Here is a 19,429-nt window from a genome sequence, read left to right on the forward strand (position 1 = left end):
CACCACCACCCAATAACCTGAAGAAAAAAGTAACACAGCAGCAACACAACACAGCAGCAACAAATCAAACACTGAAACAGTAAAAAACTCAACTTTTAACAATACAGGAACTTCCCCCCCCCCAAAAAAAAACCCCCCTTCACCCTAACCCCAAGAAATCCAAGCCACCCAAATCAGGAGAAGTAAAAGGACACTGTACTTTTAAAAGTCCTCTCACTAAATTAAGATATGGGCAAATTAGCAACCCCACCCCACCCCAGGCCCCCACCCCCAGCAGAACCTAACCCCAACCCCAAATAGGCTACCCACCCAGTACTCACCCACCCAAATCTGGACAAGTAAAGGGACTCTAGTCCTTTTACCAACAAAAACTAAAACAAGAACCCCAAAACTGTCTTACCTTGTCTTCTCTGAGTCCAGGGAAGTCTGGTAAGGCTGAGTGAGAGAGCAGCAGGCAGCAGCTGAAGCCAAGGGCCAGCCAGCAGCAGCACAATCTCTCTCACACCAACCCACATACACCAACACAGCAATGGAGGAGTCCAGCCAGGAAGACTCCTTAAAAAGGTTCTCTGGCCCTACAGAAAGCAATTTCAAAAAATAGCACTGCTCTCTGATTGGCCAGACAACAGTGCTTACTTGGATACCCAAGTAAGCAAAAGATCAAAATAACAAAGCATGCATTTGCAATGCATTTTGCAAATGCATGCTTTGGATTGGTTGCTGGGGCTCCTCTTCCCCCTCCCCCCCTCCCTGATCCCAGGGAGGCTATGGGAGAGGCGGGAAGAGGCCACTAAAGGCGGGAAAGTAGGCAAGCAGCTCCACTGAGGCTGCAGAAGCTACTTTCCCGCCTTTTCCATTGACAGCCGTATACTTCCGAATAGCTATTCGGCAGTATATGGCGAGCCGTATTCGGCTGCCGCATAATAGGCAGCAATGGGAACCGGCTACGGCCAATTCCGTATACAGCCGAATCAGTGTTGATTCGGCTGTATATACGGTTCGGCCGAACCGAATGCACATCCCTAGTCCTGACTACATCTCTGGCTGAGGGGGGGGGGGGGGGAAGAGAGACTAATTGTGGAACTTCCAAGAAGGAGGAAATTGCCCTAAGAGTAGCAATCTGGAGACAGACAAGGAATGACGTGTAACAGGAGAGAAGGTGCTGATCTCACTATCCTAACTGTCTTCTTGCTGCTCCCTGCAGGGTCTTCTTCTTTTCTTTGTACACCAGACATTGCCTTTTCCTACATTAAATGGGTAGGGTACTAATTCAGAATAGGAATAATTTGTTTCCAGTAGATATAGAATGCATGCAGAAATATATAGCTTCAGGAATAATAATAATAATAATAATAATAATATTTTATTTTTATATCCCGCCCTCCCCGCCAGGCGGGCTCAGGGCGGCTAACAGGCACGGGAATCCCATGATTCTTATTGGACAGTATAACAGACATGGGAGTCCCATGATTCATAAAACATAATAATTTGACATTAATTACAAATAGTTATTTAAAATACATAAAAACAAATAAAATATAATAAGATATATTAAGGTAAGTGCTAGAATGATGTAATCCAGATGTATTTAGGATGGCTAAATATCTGTTCATTCGTTGATCCGGTTCTATATCAATTCAATTACCACATGTTGTCTCAAATGCCAACTGAAAGAGAAATGTTTTGCAAGCCCTGCGGAATTGGTTCAGGTCCCGCAGGGCTCGCACCATCTCTGGTAGATCGTTCCACCAACGAGGGGCTATCACCGAGAAGGCCTGCTCCCTAGTGGCCTTCAACCTAACTTCTCTTGGCCCAGGGATTGTTAGTAAGTTCTGGGAACCAGATCTCAGTGCTCTCCGGGGTACATACGGGGAGAGGCGGTCCTTTAGGTAGGCAGGTCCTCGGCCATATAGGACTTTAAAGGTGATAACCAGCACCTTATATCGGACACGGTAGACAACCGGCAGCCAGTGCAAATTACGCAGCCCAGGCCGTGCAGGCTCCCACCGTGGTAGTCCCTCCAACAGCCTGGCCGCCGCGTTCTGGACTACCTGAAGCCTCCGTGTCCGGTACAAGGGCAGCCCCATGTAGAGGGCATTGCAGTAGTCTAACCTCGAAGTGACCGTTGCGTGGATCACAGTTGCTAGGTCGGCGCGCTCCAGGAAGGGAGCCAACTGCCTCGCCCTCTTAAGATGAAAGAAGGCGGATCTAGCAGTGGCAGCTACTTGGGCCTCCATTGATAGGGAGGACTCCAGTAGCACTCCCAGGCTCTTGACTTTGCGCACCGGTACCAGTGGCGCCCCGTCGAAGGCCGGTAGAATAGTCTCCCCTCCTGGCTCGCCGCGGCCCATGCAAAGGACCTCAGTCTTCGCCGGATTCAACTTCAGCCCGCTCAGCCTGAGCCAGTCAGCCACGGCTCGTAGTGCCCGGTCCAGGTTTGCTGGGACATCACCAGTCCGGTCGTCCATCAATAGATAGAGCTGGGTGTCATCTGCATATTGATGGCAACCCAGCCCATTCCTCCGTGCAATCTGGGCAAGGGGACGCATAAAGATGTTAAACAGCATCGGGGAGAGAACTGCTCCCTGAGGCACTCCACAATGAAGTGGGTATCTCTGAGACAGCTCCCCCCCAATTGCCACCCTTTGTCCCCGACCTTCAAGAAAGGAGGAGAGCCACTGTAAGGCTAGCCCCCGAATTCCTGCGTCGGCGAGGCGACGGGTCAGCAGCCGGTGGTCGACCATATCGAACGCCGCCGATAGGTCTAACAGCAGCAATACTGCCGAGCCGCCTCGATCCAGTTGCCGTCGGAGGTCATCCATGAGGGCGACCAGGACTGTTTCTGTCCCATGGCCCGGGCGGAAGCCGGACTGGCATGGGTCTAGGACGGAAGCGTCCTCCAGGAATTCCTGCAACTGCGCTGCCACGGCCCTCTCAATAATCTTGCCCAAAAAAGGCAGATTTGAGACCGGCCGGTAGTGTGCCAATTCGGCCGGGTCTGATGACGGTTTTTTCAAGAGAGGGCGGACCAATGCCTCTTTCAGAGGTGTTGGAAAGGCACCTTCTGAAAGGGATCGATTTATAAGCCTATAGAGGATCATCTTTTGGCTAGAAGTACAATCTTTCTCAAAAATCAAAGTCAAGAGCAACTAGTTTGTCTTTTTTCTAAGAGAGACCATCTATGCACACAGTGCTAGTTAGCTAACCCTTGTGACCTTTTTTTTTTTCCAGGATGGCACACTTGTGACATTCATAAACACCGGTGCTTTCTCCCTCCCAAGTCAACTGTGCAGAGTGCTGATTGACTGGCTTTTATAAGAAAATCATCACCAACCCAGAGCAGGGCTTTGGGGGGGGGGGGGTTCAAAAAAAATTATCAGATTAATTTTAAGTGTTGTTCAGATATTAAGACAGTGGCAAATGATGCAAAGATATGGGGGAAGGGAGCCAAAAGTCTGGGAAAGAAAAATCACTGGATTCAGAGGCTGTGTCACTGAGCAGTCATGGCAAGAAGAAATAGTTTGCAATTAATTAGAAAAGGAAACCCACAATGGCTCTTACAAGTCGGTGAATTTTTATGCACTCTCATAACATTTCAGCAGCAACTATTTCTGCTAAGGGGATGTGATTGTACCGTTCAGTTTTTTCTTAAAGACATACACCACTCCAGATGCGGAATATTAAACACAGAGCTTCTCATAGTTCCATCCTTTATCATTACTATGTCAACTGCATTCCATTTAAAAAGAGAAATGAAAGCAAGTTTCCTGGTTGCAACTTATAAAACCTCATTCAGACCCTGAAATGTCAAGAAATAATGTTCCCTGAAGACACATATATCCTTCCGAATCAGTCATATATAATTGTGCAGTCATTTACGTTTGATTATGAAAGTGAGCTTACCACAGAACAGTGTTTGAATCCAGAGGCAACTTTAAGACCAATAAAGTTTTATTCTGGGTATAAGCTTTCATGTTGGCCTTAAAAGTTGCCACTGGATCCAAATGTTGTTCTGCTGCTTTGGACCAGCACAGCTACCCACCTGAATCTGAGCTCACCACAGTTAATCAAAGCATGAACATAATCAGTTTTGAACTGATTTCTTTGTACATTTTCATGAAAGGGAAAGATTAGAGAAGATTGGGTGGGGGTGCCCATGAAAAATTAGTTACAGAGTCTGGTCCAGGGTCACTCAAAAACCTGGCTAAACAGGGTTTTAAAAACAAGTCTCATCAGAATATATCTGATACATCACACTGGCTCTCTTGCAACCAGTTACTCCACTTGAAGGTTTCCAATGCTACTTCGTCAACAGAACAGTCATTTAATCTTTAATAACTTGTAAATATAGGTTTAATTTTTTAGATTGTCATGGCTATTAAAATATATTGATTTTAAAAAATATATTGAGATGAAAGTTAACAATACAAAAAACTAAGAGATTCTTCTTGAGTCAGTGGTCTGAACTTGTTCTCCTTTGATTAGTCTGTGCAGCTGAAAGCTTCAAAACTCTTGACCTTTAGATCCTTGTATCCTCAAAATTAATCTTGATTTAGAGAAGCTGTCCTAGGAAGAGACAATTTAAATATGCAGCATTGTTGTCCTGTACTATATCTTAATAGGAAAAAATGAACTGATGAAGCTTTCGCTTTTTTTATTCTGAGAAGAGAATCATGTTTTGAATCACTGCCTGTTGCAGTTTGTTAAAGACGTAGATGCCTTGCTAGCAAATAAGCCTAATTTTTTTAAACCCACAATGCAGCAGAAAATATTAATCTATTTAAAACCTTTTAATGCTACCTTTCTACCTGACCAGAGTCCCCAGGATTGTGACTACAACATTAAAACATTTGAACAATTATTTTCTTAAAAAATTATAAACTAGTTCAAGAAAAACCCATAAGTACACAGCACTGGAACCAGGGGCTGCACCGTCTGACTGGATCATTTTGACTGGGAGAGGTTTTACATTTGTAGTCTGTCTCTTAGTCTGCTGAGCTACCTGACTTAATTGTTGTAATAACCCCCTCCTCACTCTTCTGTAGATCTATATATTTCGTCAACTGTGAGTACTCCTTTATGCATCTGAAAAGTGTTCTGCTCCAGACCATGACTCAATAAAATTACTAACAAGAAAGTCACAGGTCTCCTTGTCTTTCTTTCTTTAGCAGACGAATACGACCCGACCTGTGGAAGTTGATCGTGGAAGAGCACAGTCGTGGGTCAAAACGCCCATTCACTAGATGTCTCATTTCTCGACCTCTTTAGCCTACTGGGTTGGCTTTTCTGTCACCATTTTGTCACTCCATCATCATATCAGCCAATCACCGAGTCTCGCTCCGCCTTACCACAATGAGCAACCAATGAAAATAGGCCGCCTGTCTCCGTGCTGCTCACGATTTAAAGGAAAGAGGCGGGTGTGGGCGTGGCTTAACTGTTATTTTTGCGTGGGTCGATGTTGATGCCGCTCAAATGGAACGGGGGGGCGGGAGGCGATTGGCTGAGAAGGGGATGCCGGCTGAGTTCTGGTTGGTGTTAATCTGAGCCATTCAGCCCGGTGGGACTCGAAGGCACTGAAACCAGCGGCGGTGGAAGGAAGGGAAAAGCGAAGCATCGCAGTTTTGGGAGAGGGTAGTCGTGGCTCGAGAGCATCCCGTGCTGCATAAGGACCGTGCTGCATACGAGCCTGGTGAGGTAACGCGACCCATCGCGTGGTCGGGACGGGAGGCGAGTAGATGTGCGAAGGGATCCTCGCCAGGGTGCTTGGCGCGATTCCACACGTGAATTCCACTCCCTTTATGCATTCAGTGCTGTTGGTGTGTGCGACCTAGAGGGACCAGGTGCGCGAGCTGGCTTTCTGCCTTCCAAAGCAGCCATTTTCTCCAGGTGAAGTGATCTCTGTCTTCTGGAGACCAGTAGTAGTCCCATGAGATCTCCAGCCACCACCGGGAGTTTGGCAACGTTATGTTTAGTTTACATGCTTTAAGGTCTTACTCCGTAGTCATTATAGGGTCTCCTGTGGTGCAGAACCTCATTGGCTTTCCGCATAAAATGGTGGTGTTGTCTGCCAATGTGAGGCCTCTGTGTACACGTGAACAGCTCATCAGGTTAGGTGAAGATTGTATTATAGTGTGAAATGTTTTGTTGATAGGTCATGGCAAATGAATAAGCTACCTAACTACTCATTAGGCATGTATTAAGCACACATAAAAGTCTAGGTGCCCAGTGGCCATTTTTTTGCACTTTTAAATAGAATTTGGAGGAAGCAATTGAAATTGGAAAATTACGGAATGGGAGAAGAGCTGCTTATCCTTTTCCCATCTTCTGCCCTCCCAAGTCACTTTTCCCCTGCAGGGCTTCAAATTTGGTCACAGTTGCCTTTCCTTTCATACTGTAACAGGCCATCGTTATGCAGTCTCCATAGCCGAGGTGTATATATGTAAAGGCATCTTCATCCATGTAGTGTACAAACCTTGAACTAAAAGGAGTAATGAGTTGGATGAACCCTTGGAAATAGCATTGAAAATTCAATTTTCAAATAAGCAATCTAAATTGAGGCCTTCAGTCTGTGCCAACTGCCCTGCTTTGCCTTCTAAAGGAAGGTCTCCTCATCCAAGGGTACTGTAAAAACATCTTTATAAATAGCTAATTTAAAAGGCAAACTGTCTCAAGGATAGTTTTTTTTTCAAACAGTATAACTTTGGTTCCTACAGGCACCTTTTCACACAGCAACTGCATTCAGATGCACTGAAAAGCCAGATAATGCTTCCTTGTATGTGTCTCCTACATACATTGTCACATATGACAAACATAGTTATGCGCTTTACTGTATCATATGTGTGCTTAGTCACACATGATACACGTGATACTCCAACATGGATTTGATTTCTGCCTAGGAGATCCATGGTGCATCTGTGTCATCATGGAAACAAACCTGGTGAGTCCTCAGACCTTGCATGATTCCTCCTCCCTCCATCCATCATGTGTGACTTGGAAATTGAAGACTTCCAGATTCTTAACTATAGTTTGTTGTTTCTTACAAATTTCAGGGCTCATTCCCATTATGACCATGGGTTGTCATTGCATCTGAGTACAGCCAAGCATCTCCTATGTAGAAACTAATTCTGTGTAGTACAGTCATCTGAGATAAGCATATATGTGGCAGTGATGTGGCACATGTGGCAGTGTATGTGGCAGTGATGTATGTATATGATGCCTTCACACTCAGGACGCAGTAGATGTGGTCTTAAGACAACATGATAGGAAGCATTTTTGTTTCCCTTTTGAAAGGCTATTTAAATGTTACTGTGAACAGTGCAGTTTACTCTTGGTTTCTGTTTTTGTCTAAGGAGTTGATCTCTGCCAGCAGTCCTGTTTCCTCCAGAGAATCTCTCTCTTGCCTGCTTTGGGCATATTTGGTCAGATGTCACAGGGGACTTGCCTTAGCCAAATCCACACAACCTCTCTGTCTGCCCCTTGCTTAGGTGTGCTAATAGTGTCAGCCTGCAACCAGGCAATAGTCAAAGGCTTTGGATTTCTTAGTGTTTGAATGACAGAGCCCATGTGCAGCCTACATGAACTTGAATCTTGTCTTGTAGCAGGTTTTTCAATGTTGTCGTTTATGTACATCAGTAGGTCAGAGCCTTTGTCCACAAAGGGACTGACAATGCTTGCTGTTTATTTGTATCATCCTTAAATTTGGGATGTTATGACTGTGGGATGTGGCAGCAAGAAAAGAGACCAGTGCAATCCTAAGCAGAATCCTGAGTAACTGCTCAGGATTGCATTGAAAATGTGCTTGCTTTTTGGAGGCAAACTGTTGGTGCTGGTCTCTAATGGTGCAGGTCTATTCAGTGAGGCTTACTCCCAGGGAAGTGTTCTTAGGATTGCAAAGATAGCTGTGCAGCTCAGAGAGGCTGGAGTTACTGTATATCTGACTGAAGTTTTGATGCAGAACAGGAAGCTGAGAAAAAAGGATTTAAGTTTTGTCTTGAGATTATATGGCTTGATTTTTTTTTTTTGTAGAAGTCAAAAAAGGATGGCCGGCTTCCCGGATGTAGGTTCTGTGGCTACAAAGCTACGAAACACGCTCATCCAGTACTACAACACTGAAGATGACAAATGGAGGATGATTAGAGCTACAGTAGGTTACTAAATTTCAACCTCTCTTGGTTTTCTTTGATAGAAAGACTTGCCCATGTGTCTTTAGCACTTTCCAATGTTCAGAGTATTTCACACATATTACCTTATTAATGCATGGCAAGGCAGCATTACCATCCCCATAAGGCAGAGGAGGCTGAAAGAGAACAGCTTCCCTAAGGCCACCTAATAAGTTCATGACAGAGGTGAGATTTGAATTGGGGGCTACCTGATTTGTAGCCCTATCTGGCCAATATGCTGCACAATCTTTTTTGTACAAAGTGAATTGAGGATATGTGGTATGTGATTATTTTAGAAGAATGTTTCCACCAACTGTACCACTATGCGGAAAAAGCAGTGCAACATATAAGGTGCTGTGAGACAGGCTCTTTTTCTTAGTACCATCTAGGGCAGGGGCGGCCACGGGTAGCTCTCCAGATGTTTTTTGCCTACAACTCCCATCAGCCCCCAGCCATTGGTCATGTTGGCTGGGGCTGATGGGAGTTGTAGGCAAAAACATCTGGAGAGCTACCCTTGGCCACCCCTGATCTAGGGAAATTCCTACATCTTGCTTAACTGTGACTGGGAATGGAGGCTGGGAGCTCTCATGAATAATAATACCCCCCCTCAATCCAAAGTAATCTTTAACAAAATTACTCCTGTTTAGTTGAGAAATCTTTGAACTTTTGTCAAATCAATCAAAATCAAACCTTAACTTCCCATCTTAGCTCTTTTGCACTATTGTATGCCAATGCAACTCCTGTGGTCACTGATTTGAAAGGTGGTATTGTGATGCTACAGCTGATGACAGGGCCCACAACTTAATGCTTGTGCAACAAGTTTAGTTTTCCAGAGGATTTTTATTCTCCTGTCATTTCCTTTAGAACAGGAATGTGGTGATACCTGTGGCCATAGGTAAAGATGTGGAGATTTAAAGCTGTATTTGATATGGTTGTGTCTTGAGTGGATTGGTGAAGGTGGAGAGAGGGGAATAATCAGAATATCAATGAGCATCTTGAACTTAATGACTGTAAAATGTATGGAAATAATTTTATTGTATATCCTGTTTTAAAATGTTATGTTTGTTTTAATTGTGAGCCGCCCTGAGCCCGTTAGGGGAGGGCTGGTTATAAATTTGATAAAATAAATAAGTATATAAAACAAGAGTTTAGTTAAAGATGTAGCATGCTTTCAAAAAGCACATTTGTTATCTGTTATCTGGAGATAATAACTTCTGTATACTTTAAAAGGCCTGTTAAACTTACATATTATGTGAAGAGTTCCCCTCTGAGACACCAGTCCAGTATTTTTTACCCACCAGTATTCCAGTTTTAGTTGAACAGGTATGGAGTGATTGAGACATTTTAATAGCATCTATGAGTGATCTTTTATTTTCTTCTCCAGAAAAACACTACAATTTGGCGTAAACCGTCAGAAGAATTCATTGGATACCTGTAAGTTCACCCATAAAGGGGAATAATTTCTGTTAGATATGTGTGTTTTGAGAGGGACCCTTCCCAGATTTGAAGATCTGAAGCTTCCGGCTGATGGTCATTCATGTTGGTGCAGCTTCTACCCTGCAGATGATGCAGTTCACCATTGTTTCATTTTATTTACTTCATTTATGACCCAACTTTCCTCCCAGTGGGGCCCTCATTCATTCTCACAGTGGTTCTGTGAGGTAGGTTTGGTCAAATGTGTGTCACCCAGCCAGCTTCCATGGCAGAGTGGGGATTTAAACCTGGGATTCCCAGATCCTTGTCTCACCACCACCCCATGCTTGCACTATGAACTCTTCTTCCCAAGTTCCCAGACATAATGATCGCTATTATAGGGTGGGATGCCATCAGCATTTAGACTTTGTGCCTTTTCCTATCCTAGTGGCTGGAAGGTTATACAAACCAGCTGTGTTTCTCTGCTCACCAAAGGACATGCTGCAATATAATTTTACTGAGCAGTGTGGTCTGAAGTTTCACTGTATTTTTGGATGGTTCCCATTCACATTAAGACCTGCTCAGGGTGGCTCACAAATTAAAACAAAATCATTTTTTATAAAACAAACTTCCTGCAGGGCACTGTATATTGCTGCAAAAGGTTGAGAACCTTTCTGTTTGGTTTCTGATATTGCTTAAGAAATGAACGATTATTGTTTGGAATCCAAATGAGCTTCTGCTATCTGGTGCATTTTCATTTCCTCAGTGCACAAACAGCAATATTTTGACACGGAATACAGTTCTGATATTACCATAGTCACCTATTGGTTTGTGAATGTGGCATAGCACTTCCCCCCTCCACTATACATTATACTCTGCATTGCCAGTATACATTTTTAGAAAGTATTATTTTCTTTGAATGTAATGCCTTCCATTCTCTGAGCCTGAGCAGATCCTGCTGTAGCGCAGTTTTTGTATGTTGATGAGCAGGAGGAGGCAGTCACTCATGTGAGCTCTAGAAAAGGAACAAGTTGGCAGAGCCATGCAGGGCTCCTCTGCTCCACTGAGAACAAATTAATGGAATACAATAAGCACCACAGAGGTTATGAAAAGTAGCATTGTCTACTGACAGAAGACAGCTGTTATTTAATATGACGAATGAGAAAATAATGCAAAGAAAAGAAGTTAAGATTTCTAGGAACTTAATGAAAATAAAAGGTAAAAACTTATTGTTAATAAGAGGATGGTATATGCCCTTATATGATCCACTTTCAAAGGGAAAAGTCCTCTTGATAGTCTCTTGTGTTAAATCTGCTTTTGTAGCTACAAAACACAAGGGGTTGTGGAAGATGTTACCAACAGAATAGTGGATCACATACGTCCTGGACCCTATCGGCTACACTGGGACAGTCTCATGAGCACAATGGATGTTGTTGAAGAGTTTGAAGAGGTAATGTGTTGTCTAAATGTATGAATGGAATTATTAACAGTGTGAGTGCATATGTTAATTGTCATAGCAGTTGAAACAGACTGTAACTATGTGCCATTTATTAAAAAGGTAAAGGTAGTCCCCTGTGCAAGCACCAGTTGTTTCTGACTCTGGGTGACGTTGCATATGACGTTTTCATGGCAGACTTTTTATGGGTGGTCTGCGATAGATGACTGGGGAAGGCAACGGCAAACCACCGCGTAAAAAGTCTGCCGTGAAAATGTTGTGAAAGCAACGTCATCCCAGAGTTAGAAATGACTGGTGCTTGCACAGGGGACCTTTCCTTTCCTGCCATTGCCTTCCCCAGTCATCTACACTTTACCCCCAGCAAGCTGGGTATTCATTTTACTGACCTTGGAAGGATGGAACACTGAGTCAACCTTGAGCCAGCTACCTGAACCCAGCTTCTGCCAGGATTGAACTCAGGTCATGAACAAAGCTTAGACTGCAGTTCTGCAGCTTACCACTCTGCACAGAGGGCTCCTAATGCCATTTGTTAGAGAAAAGTTCACTTGCACAGACATATTTTCACAAACTTTGTTTCATTGGCTCTGGATGCACTCAGAATTCAACTCGAAAGTCTATGTAACTGATTATAATGGTCTTTCGCCACACGCAATGAATGTTCCTTTTTTGCCATGTAGTCACAGCTGACATACAGGAATCTCATAGGATTTTCAAGACAAGAGATGTTCAGTGGTGGTTTGCCATTGCCTGCCTCAGCACAGCAACTCTGGACTTCCCATTACTAAGCAGGGCTGACTTCACTTAGCTTCCGAGATCTGATGAGATCAGGATAGCCTGAGCCTCCCAAGTGAGGGCACAATATATGATACTACTAAACAAACAACAAACATATCTCTGGCATTCTTCAGTAAAAGTTTCTGCTTCTGAGGGAGGTTAAATATATAAGGGAATGGGCCAATACCAGTTAACAAATTTTAAGCTCCATTGGTTTCAGTGGGACAGACTTAAGCACATATTTAACCTTGTGGCATTGAAGTAAATGGAGTTTAAAACTTCTTTGCTGCTTGACCTTAATTTCTTATTTAAGCTATATTCTTTTGAGACTTTCCCCTCATTTGTTGAATTGAGCCTTTAAAAAATATTTCTGACCTGAATTGAACTTTTAAAGAAACATTCGTGCCTGGAATCTGCTGACTTTGATGTGAAGTACTGGATGGCCTCTGTAAGCAGTGGAAGAAGAGTAGCGAGGATAGACGTGGCTTTGCTTGGGCACTGAGTAGCTTGTCCTGATTTCAGTACAGCATTCAATCCTTGGTCTAGAGCAAAGACCACAGTTTCTGTATCAGTGCTGACTTTTTGCATTTGCTAGTCACTAAATCCTTTTTGTCCTCTTGAATCTAATGAATACCTAAACATCTACAGTCAATTTTCTGTTAAATGGAATTACAATCATCCTGTTTCACAAGTTTGGCTTATCACAAACATCTGCAGCTAACCTGAATTAATCAGTCAGAAGGTTGTACATTGAATGAACTCTATTGAATCCATATCAGCTTTACAACTGGAAATATTTTCTGCTCTCTTGGATCAAAAAATAGTTTTCAGGATGGTTACAAAAGAAAAATAGTTCTCAGGATGGTTTACAAAAGTGTGATATAAAAATAATCTACTTGCACTGGCAGCAGAATTTTAAAATTGTCTTAAACAGCTTTACAATAGCATTCTTCAACAAATATGCCAGCCATGTCAGGAAACTTTTTGAGAGCCTGCTAGAAATCCATTGGCCTATGTGGACAGCAGATTGAGAGAAGTCATCAGTCTGAATCTCACCAAATAATGGTAAGTCCGTGGCATGCAAGGGATGTGGAATGGTATAGCACAGCCTGATCTCATCAGATCATGGAAATGGAACACGGTCAGTACTTGGATGGGAGACCACCAAGGAAGGTGCTACAGAAGAAAGCAATGGGAAATCCCCTCTGTTTTTCACTTGCCTTAGAAAGCCTGTTCCTGGGATTGCCGTAAGTCATCTGTGACTTAATGGCATTTTGCACACAACACACATGCAAATGATAGAAACCTTCCTCCTTAATCTGTTTAACTCCAGTACAGGACCAGGTCCTTGGTATGACTTGCCATATAAAATAGAACTTTGATGTATTGAGATTGCCCTGTGGCTTTTGTGAGGCCTGCCCTGTTCTGCCTTGGCATGCCCCCGTTCTACCATCCTGGCTTGGGTCAGGCAGGCTTTCCAGCCAGTCTCAGAATGAGAAAGGGCCTGGCCCTTTTCCCTCCTTTGACTGACTCACTTGCTATTTCTCCTGGATCATGTGTGTTCAGCCTGTTTCTGGCTGGCCTGGCCTGGCAGCTTTCTTTTTATTTGATCCTGGGCCTTGCCTCCCTTCTCTGAGCCCAGTCTGGCCTTGGCTCCACCTTCCTCTGGAACTGATGAAGGGAGATGGTCAATTAGAAGAAGAAGATATTGGACTTATATTCCACCCTATACTCTGAGTCTCAGAGTGGTCACAATCTCCTTTTACCCCCCCCAACAACAGACACCTTGTGAGGTAGGTGGGGCTGAGAGAGCTCTTATAGCAGCTGCCCTTTTAAGGACAACTCCTATGAGAGCCGACCCAAGGCCAATCCAGCAGCTGCAAGTGGAGGAGTGGGGAATCAAACCCAATTCTCCCAGGTAAGAGTCCACGCACTTAACCACTACACCAAACTGGCCACCACCAAAGTACCTATTCCCTAGACTGTCAGTCTTTCATCTCCCTCCCCTTTTTTCTGTTGCTCAGAATGGAAAGCCACCATTAACTGGGCTTGGCCTGGCTGCAGGCTCTTGTATCTCTGGACCCATGCTGGGGTGGTGGGTGCTTCCTCATCTTTCTTCCTGCTGCTGAGTTTGTTGGAGCCCTCACTGCTCCTCCTGCTACTGTTGTTCCCATGCCTGGCTGCTCTGGGGAGGTTCCCTCAGTGCCCCCCCCCCCCCGACTATAGTTTACTGGTTGTTGAGGAATTCACTTAGGGCCTGGGCAGCTGTCATAATTGAAATGAAGTCTTGGATTATACCTGTTGAACTTGCCATAATATGGATATTGAAATCCCTAAGGATCTTCAGCCTCAACACCAGGTCTGAAACCAGATTCAGTAACCTTGGTAAGGAGGCTGTGAGACAGCAGAGTAGGTGGTACACTGACAAAATCCTAGTCTGTTCACTGTCAGATATATACACCAGACTGGTGCCCAGTGAAGCATTCAGAGATAAACAGGAGCCCAGTAGATGACAGTGACTTTCCCTTCCTGGCCATCAAGCTGAGGCTGCTGCACCCAGAAACCAGGGAAATGATTCCTCCAGAGAAAGGATTCCTCTCGTTTCCTCTTGGTGATAAATGCTGTCCTTCCCACCCAGAATCAAGCCTGCATAATAAATTATTTAAACTTTCTTGGATCCAACACAGCTGGAGGGAAAGGCTGTTAAAAGCTGTGATCCTTGTGGGAAATTCTCTGTTCAAATCTTGCCTCTACCATGTTCACCAGCTGGCCTTAGGCAACGGTTTTCTCAGCCTCAACCCTCCACGGTGGGATGCTAATGCTGGCCAAGTTCTTTTTGTAATTCTTAAAATGTTTCTTTTTAAAGAATTGCAGCAAGATAGTATATGTGAAGCACTTTGAACACTGAAAGCATATTTATAAATACTATTACTATTGTTAGTGCATCTAATATGTAAATATATCACATTTAATAAAATAGGAAAAACCGCCAGGTGGTTGTCAACCTTTGGGCTGAAATAATGGAAAATGGGTGACTTCTTATTTTGCAGTGGAAGAGGATTATTGCTTGCACATTTTCCCAAATATCTTCTTAAGTAAAAGCTCCAGAGTAATTTTTTTAAACTGAAAATTTAGCTAAGGGATTCTGAATGCTCCCTGGGGTGGTATCATTTGTTCGTGTGTGTTCTCATTCTCTCTCTCTCTCTCTCTCTCTCTCTCTCGCACGCACGCACAAAACACAGTCTGATGATTCTTGGGGTAGGCCAGTTCTTGACAATTACATCCATGATGGATACAATCAGTTTGGCATCTAACACGGAGCAGCTCATTGTAATCCCATCAACATTTGTGTAAAGACAAGATTAGCTTCCTATATGCATTTACACAACCTGGTTTTTAATGGAGTACTGTTTCACAACACCTGCTGTAATTATACAGAGACATTCCTTTTCCAGAGATCTGCAGATACAGCCAGTTTTCAGGGTTTCATAAGAGCCTAAAAAGAGCCCTACTTGGTCAGACCAATGGTCCATCCTGTGGCCAACCAGTTTCTCTGAATGGCCAACAGCAGGGCATAGATAATAATAATAATAATAATAATAATAATAATAAATTTTATTTATATCCCGCCCTCCCCGCCTAGGCAGGCTCAGGGTGGCTGACAACAGTTCGATAAAATTATACAATATAAAATATACAATATAAGGTAATTTAAAACAACATTTAAGTTATACATTGATTTAAAACAACAATCTAAAACCAGTTCCAAATGTCTGGATCATTCCATAGTTTAAACGGCGGTGATCTTCCTGATGTTATCTGTACACTTGTATTATGGCAGGGGTCACTAGATAAATCGTTGGTAATTAAACAGCCATCCTATCAACTTCTACAAACGCCTGCTTGAAAAGGATGGTCTTACAGGCCCTGCGGAATTGGTCCAAATTCCGCAGGGCCCGTACCTCCTCCGGAAGTTGATTCCAAAGGCACGGGGCTATAACAGAGAAGGCCCGTGCCCGTGTACTCTGTAATTTCGCCTCCTTTGGCCCAGGCCTTCCCAAGATGTTGCCTCCTGGCCATGGAATTCAGAAGCTTAGTGCCTCTGAATGTGGAGGTTCCCCTCAGTCAGCATGGCTAGTAGCCATTGATAGTCTTATCCTCCATGAAATCTATCTAATCCCCTTTTAAAGCTGTTTACTCCTGTGACTATCACAGCAGAGAATTCCACTTTTTAATCACCCTCTGTGTAAAGTATTTATTTTTGTCTGTCCTTAACCTACTGCCCATCAGTTTCATTGGATGCCCTCTAGTTCTAGTATTTGTGGAGAGAGAAAAAAATTGTCAGCTCTTACCATCCCGTGCATACTTTTATAAACCTCTATCATGTCCCCCCTTTAGTTGTCTCTTTTCTAACCTGAAAAATCCCAGACTCTTCAGCCTTTCCTCATAGGGAAGGTGTTCCAGCCCTCTAATCATCTTGGTTTCCCTCCTCTGCACTATTTACAGCTCTGCAATGTCCTTTTGGAAATATGGTGACCAGAACTGTTCATGGCATTCCAAATGAGGTTGCACCAAAGATCTATACAGGGGCATTACAGTATCGGCTGTTCTCAAACCCTTTCCTAATAATCTCCAACATAGGGTTTGCCTTTTTCACCACTACAGCTCACTGGGTTGACACTTCCATTAAGTTATTCACTATATCTTTTTCCCTCTCAGCAAGTTAAGACCCCATTAGCCTATACTTGAAGTTGGGAATTTTGTCCCAATATGCATCACTTAACACTTACTAACATTGAATTTCATTTGCCACATTATCGCCCACTCACCCAGTAGGTGGAGGTCCTCTTGGAGCTCTTCATAGTCATCCTTGGTTTTCACCATCCTGAATAATTTTGTGTCATCTGTAAACCTGGCCACTACTCTACTCATCCCTAGTTCCAGATAATTTTTGAGTAAATTAAGCAGTACCAACCCCAGTACTGACCCTTGTAGGACCCCACTGCTTTCTTCCCTCCATTGTGAGAATTGTCCATTGATTCCTACCCTTTGCTTCCTGTCATTTAACCAGGTTTTAATCCATAAGAGAACCTGTCCTCTTATCCAATGACTCCTAAGTTTACTCAGTAGACTTTGGCGAGGTACCTTGTCAAAAGCTTTTTTGAAAATCCAAATATATAATATCTACCAGGTCACCATTGTGTACATGCTTGTTCAGTTTCTCAAAGAACCCCAAAAGGTTGGTGAGGCAGGAAGCCATGCTGATTTCCCTCAGCAAGCTTTGTCTATGTGCCTAACAATTCTATATTTTATTACAATTTCTACTAATTTGCCTGGGATAAACCTTAGGCTGACTGGCCTGTTTCCCTTGTTTCTATGTCTTCCTTGTTAACCGATACTCACCCTGGTATTACTTGGGCTGTGGCTAAATTTCTGGCAACAGCCATATGAATGATACCTCTTGAACTGGTGTGTTGCTTGTATCTTGTAGAATTGCTGTGTGATGCGTTATACCACTGCTGGCCAGCTGTGGAACATCATTGCACCAAGAGAGTTTGTTGATTTCTCTTACACAACGGACCATGAAGATGGGCTTCTATCATGTGGTAATCCTTCCTTAAACATATTTTTCTTACAGCCAAATCCTGTAAGGCATATCTAAACACATTGAAATCACCTCTGCATAGGGCTGAGTTGCTGTTTGCAGCAATTTGCAACAGGTGGCTGGATTGTCAGGTTCAAAGCCAAAAACATTTTAGCATGGTTTTAGCATGGTTGTTATAGCCTGGCTGCTCTTTTGCAGGGCATAAGTGCTGAACAAAAATTGTTTTCACGCAGAGCTGAGTAATTCTAGTTAATAGTGTGTGGTTTCTGAGTAATCCAAGCACTTGAGACAAGGGTGCTTTCCACATGGGGGTGGGGTTAAGTGGTGTTTGGGTTGCTGCTGCAGCTTCCAATACAGCACAGGGGCAAGAGGGCTTCTCTAGGGTAGGTCTTCTCACATTCTCCTGGCCCAGTCCCCTACGACATCCAGTCTCTCCACTGCACCACTGGGGCTGCTTAATGTTGCTATTAAATGGCCAAGAATGGAGAAATAGGCTTCCAACCCACTAACACGTTTTGTTTTGAAACAGGTATTAGCCTAGACTATGGTGAAGCAAAGCCTTCTTTTGTCAGAGGATTCAACCACCCCTGTGGCTGGTTCTGTATTCCTCTAAAGGATAATCCTGGCCACAGCCTTCTGACCGGCTTTATCCAGACGGATCTGCGTGGGATGCTTCCTCAGGCTGCGGTGGACACTGCCATGGCTAGCACCCTGACGACTTTTTATTCTGATCTCAGAAAAGCTCTGAAGGCATAGTGGGGGGTCAGTGTTTGTCTAGCAGCCATTCCTTGCAACATATTTTAAAAACTCAGGGTAGGCTGAAAGCTTCCTGCATGAAAGCCAGCAGTGTTTTCTTTTGAGGTGCCAGGAGCTGCACAGACCAAGCGGAAGCACGTTCCCTCCCACTTAGAGCCCAGTGGACTTCTTTGGACTTTAGCCCTGGAAAAGTCATAGAGATGTTTCAGGTAATGTCCAAAGATATGCACGTGCCCTAGCTCAAGACACAAAGACAATTCTTTGCTTTCTTCTCTGAAACATGTGCCTAGCATACAATGATTTAAGCTGAGGTAATGGGAAACATGCTGTGTTCATCTCATGGATTTGAAAAGAATTAGTTTGGTTTAAATTTAAGTCCTTGGGAACTAACTAGACTATGTGAGTGGGCACACATCCCAATACCGCAAGGGAGATATATTCACAGATTCCCTTGCTGAGCTGGGAATATTGTGCGCTGATTGTATGGTCAGATATAAGAATATGAGTTTGTATATGAGGCTCTTGCAGTTGTGAGGAATCCACAGTGTGGACAGAGGAGCAATGCTCTCTCTAATTCCCCCCCTCCCCACACACACACTGAGTGGAGCAGTTCACATCCTGAGCAGGATATAACTGCTGTAATCTTAAAATGGGCCATGGGCAGTTCAAGACCCTGTGTGGCTCCAGATGGCTGCTGACCAGGGCTTCCTGGGGTAATTATTGTTGTTATTGTTATTGATTTAATTTTTAATGAGCAGCTGTTTATGCACACTTTAGAGGAAACACAAGGGGAGTCATACCTAATACATTGCACTTTGGTTAGGAGTGTCACATTCCCAGCCATTGTCTTGGGCTGTGCATATGTTATACATATGAAGCCCAGCACTTCTGAGGATAAAGGTGTTGCCACTTTCTGGTTGCTGTTTGTCCCATATTTTATGGCCTTCATTTTCAAAATGTGGGGTTAAAAATTGTGTATCCAGGAAGCTTTCTTTAGATCATAGGATTCATATGTAGTCTGTGTGATTGGTTTATATAGTTAGGCTTCTACTTTGTGAAAAGGGTCTTTTTATTTAACAGTTTTTATTAGAGCTATTTTTTTAATACGAGTACAAAATGCATCTGATTTGAGTGACCTATACTTGAGGAAAGATTCAGGTGGAGTAGCTGTGTTGGTCTAAAGCAGAACAAAGTTTGAGTCCAGGGGTACCTTTGTGTTTGCACATGAAAGCTTATACTGTGAATAAAACTCTGTCAGTCTTAAAG

The 19,429-nt window shown here is 43.5% G+C and overlaps 1 protein-coding gene across 1 annotated transcript; it reads left to right on the plus strand.

The window, feature by feature from the left end:
* The first annotated feature begins 8,020 nt into the window (after positions 1-8,020).
* On the plus strand, positions 8,021-19,229 carry STARD4 (StAR related lipid transfer domain containing 4). Its single transcript, XM_060236425.1, has 5 exons — positions 8,021-8,143; positions 9,544-9,593; positions 10,896-11,022; positions 17,294-17,408; positions 17,937-19,229. The coding sequence occupies exons 1-5, from the start codon at positions 8,039-8,041 to the stop codon at positions 18,161-18,163; spliced, it is 624 nt and encodes a 207-aa protein (XP_060092408.1). The 5' UTR covers positions 8,021-8,038; the 3' UTR covers positions 18,164-19,229.
* Positions 19,230-19,429: the final 200 nt, after the last annotated feature.

The sequence above is a fragment of the Heteronotia binoei genome, chromosome 4 (assembly GCF_032191835.1).
Source record: "Heteronotia binoei isolate CCM8104 ecotype False Entrance Well chromosome 4, APGP_CSIRO_Hbin_v1, whole genome shotgun sequence".
NCBI lineage: Eukaryota > Metazoa > Chordata > Lepidosauria > Squamata > Gekkonidae > Heteronotia > Heteronotia binoei.

Bases quoted from the DNA above. Each gene is read 5' to 3' on its own strand.
- STARD4 (XM_060236425.1), top strand. From the start codon at position 8,039: ATGGCCGGCTTCCCGGATGTAGGTTCTGTGGCTACAAAGCTACGAAAC. The intron at 9,594-10,895 runs GTAAGTTCACCC...CTGCTTTTGTAG, and splicing joins GAAGAATTCATTGGATACCT to CTACAAAACACAAGGGGTTG. The intron at 11,023-17,293 runs GTAATGTGTTGT...TGTATCTTGTAG, and splicing joins TTGTTGAAGAGTTTGAAGAG to AATTGCTGTGTGATGCGTTA.